At 38.5% G+C, this 12,113-nt stretch overlaps 1 protein-coding gene across 1 annotated transcript in view; it reads right to left on the reverse strand.

The window, feature by feature from the left end:
* Positions 1-12,113, reverse strand: part of LOC131572575 (ankyrin repeat, SAM and basic leucine zipper domain-containing protein 1-like) — a 40,887-nt gene that overhangs the window by 824 nt on the left and 27,950 nt on the right. Inside the window, exons 11-14 of the mRNA XM_058825825.1 lie at positions 8,220-8,325; positions 7,692-7,805; positions 5,769-5,910; positions 4,324-4,441 (exon numbers count right to left, since the gene is read on the reverse strand). Of these exons, the coding sequence (XP_058681808.1) occupies positions 4,324-4,441; positions 5,769-5,910; positions 7,692-7,805; positions 8,220-8,325 (480 nt within the window). The remainder of the gene's footprint in view (positions 1-4,323; positions 4,442-5,768; positions 5,911-7,691; positions 7,806-8,219; positions 8,326-12,113) is intronic.

Below are 12,113 nucleotides of genomic sequence, written 5' to 3' on the forward strand. Positions count from 1 at the left end.
AGAAAGAAAATGCAAAATGTAGAATTATGTAAAGTTTTGACGTAGTAACATTCACCCACTTGCCAACTTAACTTGAAAGAAATACCCCAAACAACCCTCAGAAACCAACACCAAACACCCACCCACAATTCCAATGGCAAAATCTTTTGACTGTGAAGATTTCTGAGTAAGAATAATTTAAGCTTGGGACACATGAATGATTCTACAACAGTACTACTTGCCCAGAGGTAACTACAGCTCCTCTTACTAACTCCAGCAGGTCTTAAAAGCAACAGATGAGCATTCATCTATTTGATAAAATGCAATCAGTGTAAAAACACTCCCAATTTTTAGCTTCTGGCCAACTCACTTCTTACATTTACAATACACTTTGGATCAATTACCAGGGCAGAGAAACACCAGTGAGAGGACAGCAAATTCCAGCAGTATTTTAGACCCATACAAAGACAGGCTGCAATCCTCCCTGCTACCATCTTTCTCAGGTTTGCAGTAAAAAGCTGACTTAGAATTTCTCATGCCCTTCAGTATTAACAGGAGGTCCTTTACCTGTGGCTACTGCATGAGTGGCTTATCAGTGATACCCTTTTCTCCTTAAGTCATTTACCCCATCTGCATTCCAGCTTTATTGCTATTCAGATTCTTTCTCCAACCCCTCCACTTCATGCCACCCATACAGAAGTTCACCTTGGATCCATTGCTTCTACTAACAACCACACTCCCCTTATAGAGAATGACAAGACATGTGAGTTTGGAAAGGAACCTGGGAGACCACACTGGTTTTGCATGGACAGATTTAGGTTTAGGGGGGCTATAAGGATGGTTTCTGTGAGAAGGTGTCAGAAGCTTCCCACATGTCTTGACAGAGCCTATGTCAGCCAGCTCAAAGCTGGACCTGCCACTGGCTAAGATCAAGCCCATCAGTGATGGTAGTTGCACCTATGGGACCACTATTTGAGAATGTGAAAAAACCCTTCTGCAACAGCAATTGTGCCTAAGAATGTTAGACCATGTGAGAGGAACAGTGGAGACACCCAGCCCAGTGAAGAACAAGAGGGAGAAGGTGCTCCAGCACTTGGGCAGAGATTCCCAAGCAGACCACAGTGAGTCAGGTTGTCCTGCAGCCCAGAGAGGTCCATGGTGGAGCGAACTCCACCTGCAGTTTGTGGAGAATCCCATGGTGGGTTGAAGGAGGTTGTGACCCTGTGGGAAGCCCATGCTAGAGCAGGGTCATAGCAGAACTTGTGCCCTACAGGGGACCCACAATGGATCAGTCTTTGATTACTGAAGGACAGCACCCCATCGGGGGGAAAGGGGGGACCCACACTGGAGCAGTTCGTGAAAAACCGCAGCCTGTGGAAAGGACTCATGCACGCTGAAGAAGTTCATGAAGGACTGTCTCTCATGAGCAAGTGCTGGTTCCTGACGCAGCCTGGAAAGGCTGCTGGCCTCCCTTGCTGCAAGAACAGACTGAATCTAGAAACCTGTAGGTGTCTTCAATGAGTATAGAGTGTACATTTTTTCATACAGTTAAGAAATCACACCAATGTACAATACAGATAATAGTGGTGTAGCCAGAGCACTGAAAGCCCCATTTTCTCCATACCTTCTGAAATCAAGCTGAGGTTTTTCAATACAATAATGAAAATAATGTAGTTAAACCTGTATTTCTACAAAGACTGTTTTCAGGAGAGCTGAAAGCATGGAAGTCTCATCTGAATTTTTTTTAAAGAAAAACCCCACCAAAATCTTAGGTAGAACATATCTTCCCATATATATTACAGCCACTAGCACATCTTAAAAAAACTGAAAATCCTTCCCCAGAGGTATCTTTGTAAGTCCCACTTCAAGGGATTATGGCTCTACATTATATGAAACTACAGTATTTGGATCAGGATAAAAACTAGAAGCAATGTATTAGCTATTAAAACTGTTGAGATCAAACAATTCATTTTGTATCAGTAATACCCTACTGTCATATCTCATTCATATCTCAATACAGCCCCATTACCTAAAAATTTCTATTTCTGGAATAGGGAAATTTAAATTTTCAAACACATACTTTTCCCCTGCCTCCAGAACAAAGAAATGACAGCACACATCTTTAAAAGCAGAAATCTGCAGTTCTAATACCTGTTAGACCTTCAAGGCTTTATAGCCTTGCTACCTACTAACAGGTATCAGAACTAGTATGTAGTCTCTCTACATAAAGATCCAAAGCAACATTTGTAGCTTTACACTTTACAGTGTGTATTACTACATTTGTAGTAACACAGAAGTTTTATTTGGGAAAGACAACCTTTAGCTTTTGCAGAACTGGTGAAACAGAGAAGGCAAGTGCAAACAATCACCTACTAAAGAGGAAGTGACAGCTTTGGGAAACACCTTGAAGGGTTCGAAGACAACAAAATAAAGAAGAATAAAATACAATTTTTAAGTCTTGTCCTCAATAAGGCACTTGGATGAAATAAAAGAAGAGAAACCAAACATATACTAAGATCAATGGAGAATATAATGGAAAAAAAAAGCTCACTCTTTCTCAATTTAAGAATACACATACCCCAAGCTTTATCACTTGTAATTGGCTAGCAAGAATAATTAAGGGTAATGCCTTATGAAAGGCCAGGTACTGCACAAGTCAAATTTAAAGAACAGGGCAAATACCAAAGCACGGAAGAGATACACAGGACACACAAGCCATAACATATCTTAGATAAGAAAATTTAAAAAAAAATCTTGCAGTTCCTTCAGATCTCCACAGGATCACCCAAGGTGATCCTAATTTTACATAACAGCCTGAAGATTCAGAAAAGGCCACGGTATGAATAGCCATCCCTATGAAGAAAAGTTAGGTATCCAATGACCTTGCAAGTAGGAACCTCGCTGCATCTTTAAGCAACCAGGTATCCCGAAGGATTTGGCCCGAGGTCCGGTTCACTCAATCCTCAGCATCTCAATTTGCACTACTGTAGGAGGAGAACAACAGCAGCAGGGTTTCCCAGTTTACCTGCTTAATACATGCAAAGCTCTTTAGCATTCTCCTCCAATCCCCTCATAGATGTGCAAATCAGTGTATTCTTACTGTTCTGGGATAATGACTGCAATTTGATGACTTGCAGAAGGAGGCCTCTCAGCAGGGATGTTTTCATATGAAGGCCCCCTTAGGAGGTGCTGGTGGGGTAAGAATTCTGACAGTGTAGCTCAAGGGCCAGATGCTGAAGGAATCTTTTTCTTTGCTTCCTGCCCTATCACTACCATACTGTGACACCTTGCCAGAGAATTTGAAAGAGGCACTGCAACAATATGAAAGTGAATAAAGGATCTTGAAATGCATAATCTAAGCCCGAGTCTGGAACCCAAGAAGGTAAATGCAATTTTTATTTTTTTTTTATGATATGGTATGTTAAAATCTTTGTTCATTTGGCTCTTAAAATGCCCTCCTAATGCAACACAGTTTCTGATTGACCAGTTAATGAAAACAGCTTAAAGTGGTTACTCCAAGACCCTTGCTTCTTGTGAGTGGCTCATGGAATTTTGAACACTATACCTGAACAGTGTAGGATACCAAGGATTCTGCTGGCACAAAGCCTATGTTTAACCCAAATGATGTTCATTCACACATGTGTTTGCAATAGTGACTATTGCATCAGAAACAGGTGATCCATAAGGTAATTCAAAAGGACCACCTTCTTCCAAATGTATTTTGGAGGTAAACTCCTGAAGTTCAGGCCTTTGACTCACTTCTGCAAAAACCACTTTATTATAACTCTCACACTTGAAAAAAAATTAGCAGCAACTATCATGCATTACTTTTTCCCTCCTAAGTATTATACACCAAAGGCATAATAATTTAGTTAGATACTGATAAAACTTTTCTGGAGCAGATTTTCTGCTTAACCACAAGAGCTTCAAGTTAAGCTTAAATGGCCTCCATCTGACCAGATCTTTTCTTCAAATTGATGGAAAAAAAATTTAAATTTTTGTTGTCTCAAATGTCACGCTCTACTAGTGGCAGGAAATGCATCTCTTGAAATTAAAGCTATATTCAGTGTCCTTTGAAGTGGCTTTGTTAATGCAAATTGTCACTTAAGTGGAGAAGTAAGCACTAAGAAGCAGAATCTTTTGAAGGGCAGAAACCCTACTAGGGGTTGAAATAATTCCACTTAACTAATGCAAAAGTACAGGCAGGAAACAGTCTGAACAACATGCCTGGCCACTCCCCCTCCACTACCAACCCCAAAAACCCCAAACAGCTTCACCCAACAGAAACTCACAGTGGACATTAGGTGTCAAAGTTCTAGCAGTACCTGTGAGCCAACCCATCACGGAGCAGCTGCATTTGAACCATATTTTGAGCTGATTATAGGAGGACTGGTGCGCATATAAAAGGTTCTTCTTTCACAATATGCACCCTGATAGTTTAGGATTAATTCTAAGGTAATATGAAGAAATAGAACTATTTTTTAAGTATTTCCTTTTATATACTTTGTTCATGCTGATAGAATGTTCACTTTCACTTCTGGTAGATGGTGGGGCTGAATACAGCTTATCCCCTCTGACACCAGGTTGGGAGCATAAAAAACCAGAAAAAACCTCCCCAACTTATGTTGATTTTGCCTCTGGCCTTATCACTCTGTGGGATATTCCTGGCACTGAAGGATGAAAGGAGGTAAAACACTTGCAGTAACAAGGAAACACACTAATGCCCAGTGCAATTCTCTAAAAGAAGCAGAAAATAGCAATAATAGTAATCAGAATAGCACTCAAGTTTTTATCTTTTCCTTGCTAGTCTCTAGAGAGAATACCAAAGGTTGACTCCACACAACATTTCTGACAACCCAGAGACCAAAAGTTTCACAAGACCAAAAGCTGCACACACCCATCCAGGTTTACAGGTTTTTTTTTTACTCTTTTTATTTTGTTTTGAAAGAAAAATGTTCCTTCCCAAATATTCAGCATTTTTACAGATGTTTACTGAAACGTGCAAAAACATAACTAGTTTGAATTCACTTACACCAATTTCCTTTTTTCCCAAAACAGCTGGTTTGATAAGCAGTTCAAAACCAGTTACAAATGTTTCACTGTGGGATTACAAACACATTTTTAAGCGGAGAAAATATTAAGAAAAAATATGTAGTGAAAGACCAGACCAAGAAAAACCAAACTGTTACGCCTTCTAAGTTGTCTCTGTTCTTATAGCAAAGGACTACTATAATTCTTTTAATAGATGTGAAACTCTTAATAGAGGTGAGTTTTCTGATGGAAGCAGATTTCAGGAATAATTTAAGTATCACAGTTCAGTGGGAAATTACTTTTTTGACAATATGTAACAAGATCACCACAGTTCTCTTGATTCTGAAAAGAAAAAACCCACGCGAATCTTTCTGCAAGAGAAAAGATCTTTATCAACATAAAACTGAAGGTGATACTTAGAATATTTTAAACCCTCCCAAACCCCAAAACTTATCTGCATTATACACAAACGTGATATATAACCAGAATTTGCTTATTTTCAGCTCTGAACAGGTAAAAGTAAAAAACTGAAACTAGTAATTAGTAAGCAATAATCACAGTTTTATGCCAAAAAAAAAAAGCAGCTTTGACAAGATTTTATACTTACATTCTATACCAACAATGAATTTCAAAATAAAACCCTAAGATACTCTTAAGTAACAGTTTTAATTTTTAATAACTTCATTTTTAGATCAAAGTACATACTAGACACAAATACTACAGATATGATGAGAAACAGCTCTAAACTGAAATTCGGGTTCTCTTTGCTACTAATTTAATTACAAAGAAGAAAAAACCAAATCCAAGCAATGTTACCCCTCCCATTTTTATTAATCTTTTTTCCAAGGTGGCTGCTTTTTCTGGAAGTTTCACTTGGTTAGGTTTATTCTTCTCCTCATACTGAGACAGATGTTAAATCCATGTAAGAAAAAAAAAAAAAAGTTAGTGTGAAAGCTTCTTAAGTAGATTATAAAGTACCCAGACCTACAAATCTGCATGCATCTAGGATTGCTATTACTTCTTTCTGTCTCTGTCCTACTTAATTTGAAATAAATGTATATAAATGTTCATCTTATCTGACATTCAACCATTCTGCAATGTGTATTAGAAAAACCAACTGTTTATTTACAAACTTAATTACTCAGGACTAAAACACTGTTATTATTAGATGCTACAAAAATCCAACAATGAAACAACTTAACTCAGACTATCAAATGCTTTAACTAGAACTTCTGCCATTTAATTACTAAAAAACCTGTTTATTTAAAAAGGAAGTTAAATATGTAACAGATCAGATTTTTTTGAAATTAAAGGGAGAGGGGAAAGTACCTGACAATACATGCTGAACCTGAGTGAAGCCTTGTCATAACTGCCAGGGTTAGTTCTGATTTCCTACCTCAGTTCACAATACCTGGAAGACGATCTCATTTACTGTACTTTCAAAAATTACATGCTACAGACATGTACTGCTGGCAAAGTCTTGTCATGACTAAGCTTAGAAAGCAGCACAGAAGACTTCCAGGGAATTTATACAAACATTTTATGTAAGAGGTTTAACTGTTTCACTTAGAATCACATGCTCATAATAAACACTTGGGTGCTCTACATTCAAAACTGCTCCATCATAAATTAACCAGCACAAAAATATCTTGTATTAAAGTATTCATATGTGAAATTCATAAAACAGGATTTTTAAAAAGAAGGATTTACATTTTTGAAGTAATTAGAAGGCTGTTTCACACAGGAAACAAAGACACCATGCTTTGTCTTGACAGCTATAAAAACTTTCATACAGATAAAGTCAAGTGGCACCAAACCTGGAACCCTCCCAGCCCTTATAATTGGCTTGCATATCTAAGAGGCAAATATATACACGATTGATGATTGCATATGCAAAAAATGAATAAATAGCTAATAAGTTATTTGCCACAGTCTCTAGTTAATATATTTGGTGCTAAGTGATTTATTGGGAGAAAGCTGTTATATTACATTAAATTTACTTAAACTACAGGAAATTGCATTAGTAGCATTTATACTCAAGGTCCGAGTTCCACATGGCTTCGTTCAGCAACAGATTCCTTTCTGACACTGATGCTCCATTTACCCTACCCCAGCAGCCGTTCATTTTACCAGCCTATTACTTAAAATGACCCCATCTGACAAGAGAGTGTCACTGTGTTGGTCTGAGAATGACTGATGTGGTGCTAACATCTAGCCTTGACCTCTCCCACCCTCTTCTTTTGTCACTCTGCAGAGTTATCTGGGATGCCTCCCATTCAATCCATAAAACCTTAGTATCTTCCTTGAGAGTCAATAATTCCAAACAAAAGATTCCTTAATTAAAAAGTACAAGTGTAAGTATTCAGCATGGCATCTATCCCACAGTGGTTGCCCAAGAGCACAGGGATACATTCCAATTAATTCTTTCATGCAGTTGAAAGAAAAAGGTAGACTGTGCTTTCTCTTTTGGAGATTCTCCACACTGCCATGGAATATTAGAGATTATTTCTCATTCTGTCCATGGAAAGGTGGAAGCGGGAGAGATCGATGCATTGTCCAAGCTAAGGCTAAACAGCCTTTGGCAGAACAAGGTATGAAACATTTCCCTGACAGATGTCACATCTGAGGTTGCATCAGAAATGCATACACAGTATTTAACAGCCTCATTCACACACACCCACCTCCACCACGAGGTCCTTCAGTCTGCCAACTTCTTCTCCCAACATTTTAACACTGCAAATCACATCTTTGCAGACTTCAATATAACATTCAGTTGGTGCCCACTGCAGTACCATCTGTTAATAATTACAGTTATTTGCCATAATTACATAATTGTAGATTATAATTTAATATTCTACACTTAATGTATCACAAATGACAGTGCCAGAAAAGGTTTATAACTGCATTTATGCTGGGTTTTAATTGTATGATTTATGCATAACAAGCTACTACTCCCTAGCAGCCTTTGTTGGAAACTTTTGTCATCTTAACTCTCCTATCAGTAGAAACATGAAGAAATAAATCTATCTCTTTTAGTTGTGTGGCCCAACTCTTTGAAATAAATTATTTTTAAGAAGTGTCCTTTAGAGAAAGAGCATTGGACAGCTTTATGTAACTATATAATAACCAAGATGGTTGACGAACATTCATAGTTTTTTTTTTTTACAAGGTGGAACAATGAACTCAAAATCAATCTTCTGTTTTAATACCTTGTGGGAATTTTTGAGGAAATGGTTATTCATGGTCTGCACAGGAATGATCAGCTTACTACACTCTTTATTCAACTTCCGAAGAAACTTGAGCAATTCATCTTCACTAGAAAAATAAAATTATATTTTGTTATTTGTCAAATGCTGTAACTTTATGCAATCTGAATATTACCTATGGATTTCCAACACTGGTTAGTGAATTAGACATGCAGTTTCATAATATGCAAAAAACCCAGTATCATTTTAGAAGTGAGCAGGTAAAGATATTTAACATCTTAGCCAGCCGGTTTTTTCTTTCCTCTTGTTGGTCCCATCCCTTCCCTCCCCTGCCTTACTTTGGAAGGACAATATTTCTGATCTGCAGCTTACATTTTTGAGGTAGATGAGAGGGAAAAAGTCTGGTTTGTACTTTGGAGCTAGGACTGAAATGACTAGGTTTAGGGTCATTTAGTCTCCAACAGAATTGAAGAAAATAAGAATTCAGTAATACTGGCTTGGCCCTTGGATCCAGAAACATGTAACTGAGAGCCTAAAATACCTGATGTTATCTATTTTGAAGAAAATTCTTACTTGGTACTCAAATATAAACCAGGAGGATAACTCTCAAAATTAGTTTGACCCATGTCTCCAAAAAGTGGAATGAAGGATAGAAAAAATTAACAGATTATTTTCAGCTTTAAGTTTCTAGAGCTTCCACATGACACTGACTCTACTGTAATGTCTGAGAACTTCAGTCATAAGTCATGGTGCTGGCCAGAAATTTGTTGCCACTCACCAGAAGAGGGAAGAAAGGCAAGGAAGATCATCCAATTGCTTTTACAGAGTGAGCTCTCAAAACCCTGAAACTCCTGAGAAGTGTCTGTATCTCCAGCAGGAAAGTTTCTGCTGACTCTAAGCTATTTGGGGGAATGACAGGCAGGGCCAAAACAAGAGACAATTACACTTCTTACTGCAGAACTTCCTGTTCTGAAGATTCATAGGATCTAATAAACTAATTCAGACTCCGTTCTCCTCCATTGTCCAGGTAATCTGCTATTAAACCTAAATGCAACATACTCACACCACTGGCTTCTTGCTTCTGAGGGCAAAATGGTATCCAGGAAATTTGTGAAACAGGTAAATTAATCTACAGGCCAATGCAGTGCAAGTATCTAAATGAAGATGGAATTTAGGCCATAGAGTGTAACTGAGTGCTTTCCTTCAACTTTGGGCACAGGATCATTAGAATTTCTGCCTCTGCTCAGGACATCTGTGATTTGCAATAGTGCTGAACTGTTAAAACTTAACATTTAAAACAGAAATATATAGAAGCATTAATAGGCATGTTGGAGGTTTAAAACCAATACTGCATGTGGTTTTCATGAAGATCGGGAAGTACAAAAGCCTATTGGTTTGTTTTTATAAAATAAACTATTGCTTGTTTCAGAAAAATGTAATTAAACTGAGTATTTCAGGTAAAGAACCCAAACACTAAACATCTGGAGATAGTCCGAAAGCTTCTCCCACATTACTATAGCCAAGCCATAATTACAAATATTTTCTTCTACTTAGAGAGATAACTTTTTAGCTGGCTGGGATCAGTTATGGCACCTTTTGTGTTTTATCACAAAGGAAATTATCTTTTGGAATTCTGAAAGGATTCTTGGCAAATATAAAGTCTGTCATGGGCTTGAATTAGGATGGGGGGAAAAAAACATTTATTCTATCATACTACTTCACTAAACCATAGCTCTTAAAAAACTCCCCATCTTAACACAGAATTTTATACCTGTTGCAATGACATGCTCTTATATTTAGAAATGGAAATAATGTCTTCAAAAAATTATCACTTTAAAAAAGAATTAAAGGCTGTCAAAACATCAGTGGCTAAACACTGCTAGACACTCCATAAGTTTATAATCAATCAGTTCAAGATTTTCTACTATGTTAGTTTTTCTATGACTTAATGACTGATTCTCCTTCTCACAGAATGACTTTGAACAAGTGAGAAGTAAAATCTTTATATAATGGCATGTAAACATTGCCAAAGATTTTAGTCTAAAGGTCAGATACCTAGAATACATGTCAGACAATTTTCTAGAAAATTATGCAGTGCTTGCCATGACTGAAATGCTGGAATATTTTGCATATATCAATCTTCAATTATTTTCTGGTTTTGAGAACTACATATGATCTACACCCACACTATACTAGGAATAAGGTATGTCACTGGTGTGTGAGACTGCACCACATACTGCGTGGGTATTTCACTGTATTTGGCCACACACAGTGAATGGGTAATTTTTGGATTTCTCTACTTACTCCCTCTATTCAAATTTTTAAGCTGCTCTGCTTGAATATAATGTACTAAACACTACTGTGGAACAATCAGAAAAAAACATATATTTTAACAAAAAAAAAAATGCATAAAGCTTAAACTGGGAAAAGTCCCCTTAAACTGTAGCTAATTTTTGCTTGCTGAAGAGTCAATACCTGTTTCCAAAGGCACTAACAGATTCCTGGTCTACCACTTCAGCTCAGCAGCAAAGTCTCCATTTTAATACAAACGGCCTAGATGGTGTTAAAGTATATATACTGTTTCCATATCATACTGCTTTATATCCTCCTGTATGCTGGAACTTTAGTTCTTTAGTTCTTGCAGTACATGCAGATGTTCTTGCAGCACATGTACATGTTTGCAGCTCTTCTGAAAGTACACAGGTGTTTTGATGGAGAATTACAGAATCATAGAATAGTCTGAGTTGGAAGGGATCTTACAGATTATTTAGTTCCAATGCCTCTGCCAATGCTATGACAGGGACAGCTTTCACTAGACTAGATTGCTGAAGCTTTCATCCAACCCGGTCTTGAACGCCTCTGCGAATGGAACACCCATAGCTTTTCTGGGCAACTTACTCTAGTATCTCACCACCCTCACAGTACAGAATTTCTTCCTTACATCTCATTTAAAGCTGTCCTCCATCATTTTGAAGCAATTCGCCCTTGTCCTATCACTACATGCCCTTGTAAAAAGTCTTTCTTCAGCTTGCTGGTAGGCCCCTTTTAGGTCTCTCTAAGGTGTCCCCACAGTCCTCTCTCTTCCAGGCTGAACATCTCCAAGTCTCTCAGCCTGTCTTCATAGGACTGGTGCTCCAGCCCTCTTGGTCATCTTTATGGCCCTCCTCTGAACTCCCTCCAGGCTGATGTCCTCATCTGGGGGTCTTGGAGGTGGTTGCAGTAGTCCAGGTAGAATGTCATAAGAGCGGAACAAACAGGGAGAATCCCCTCTCGACCTGCTGGCCACTCCTCTTTTGATGCAGCCCAGGATATGGTTGGCCTTGTGAGCTGCAAATGTGCATTTGTTGGGGCACATTGAGCTTCTTCCAGCAGTTGAATTTGATGATGCTTGCGGGTCTCTTCCAGCTCAGGATATTCTGTGTTTCTATGATTCTCATCAACCAATATCCCCAAGTCCATCTCCTCAGGGCTGCTCTCAATCCATTCTCTGTCCAGCCTGTACTCAGGCTTGCTGAACTTCATGCACCCACCACTCAAGCCTGTCAAGGTCTGCCTGGATGGTATCCCTTCCCTCCAACACACCACACAGCTTGGTGTTATTGGTACACATACTGAGGGTGTACTCAGTCCCAGTCTCCATGTCTACAGCAGAGATGTTAAACACCACCAGTCCCAACACCAACCCCTGAGGAGTGTCACTTGTTACTAGTCTTCATCTGGACATTGAGCCATTGCCTACAGCTCTTGCCCAGTGTGAATATCCAACCAATTCCTCATCTTTGAGTGGTCTCTGAATGAAATCTCTTCACAGACCAGAAGAAACATCAAAGTCCTCTATCAGGACATGAACTCTCCACTCTCCCAGCCCATCTCAGTTTTTCAAGAGCTTCCTCAAAT

This window comes from Poecile atricapillus, chromosome Z, assembly GCF_030490865.1.
Source record: "Poecile atricapillus isolate bPoeAtr1 chromosome Z, bPoeAtr1.hap1, whole genome shotgun sequence".
NCBI classification, from domain to species: Eukaryota; Metazoa; Chordata; class Aves; order Passeriformes; family Paridae; genus Poecile; species Poecile atricapillus.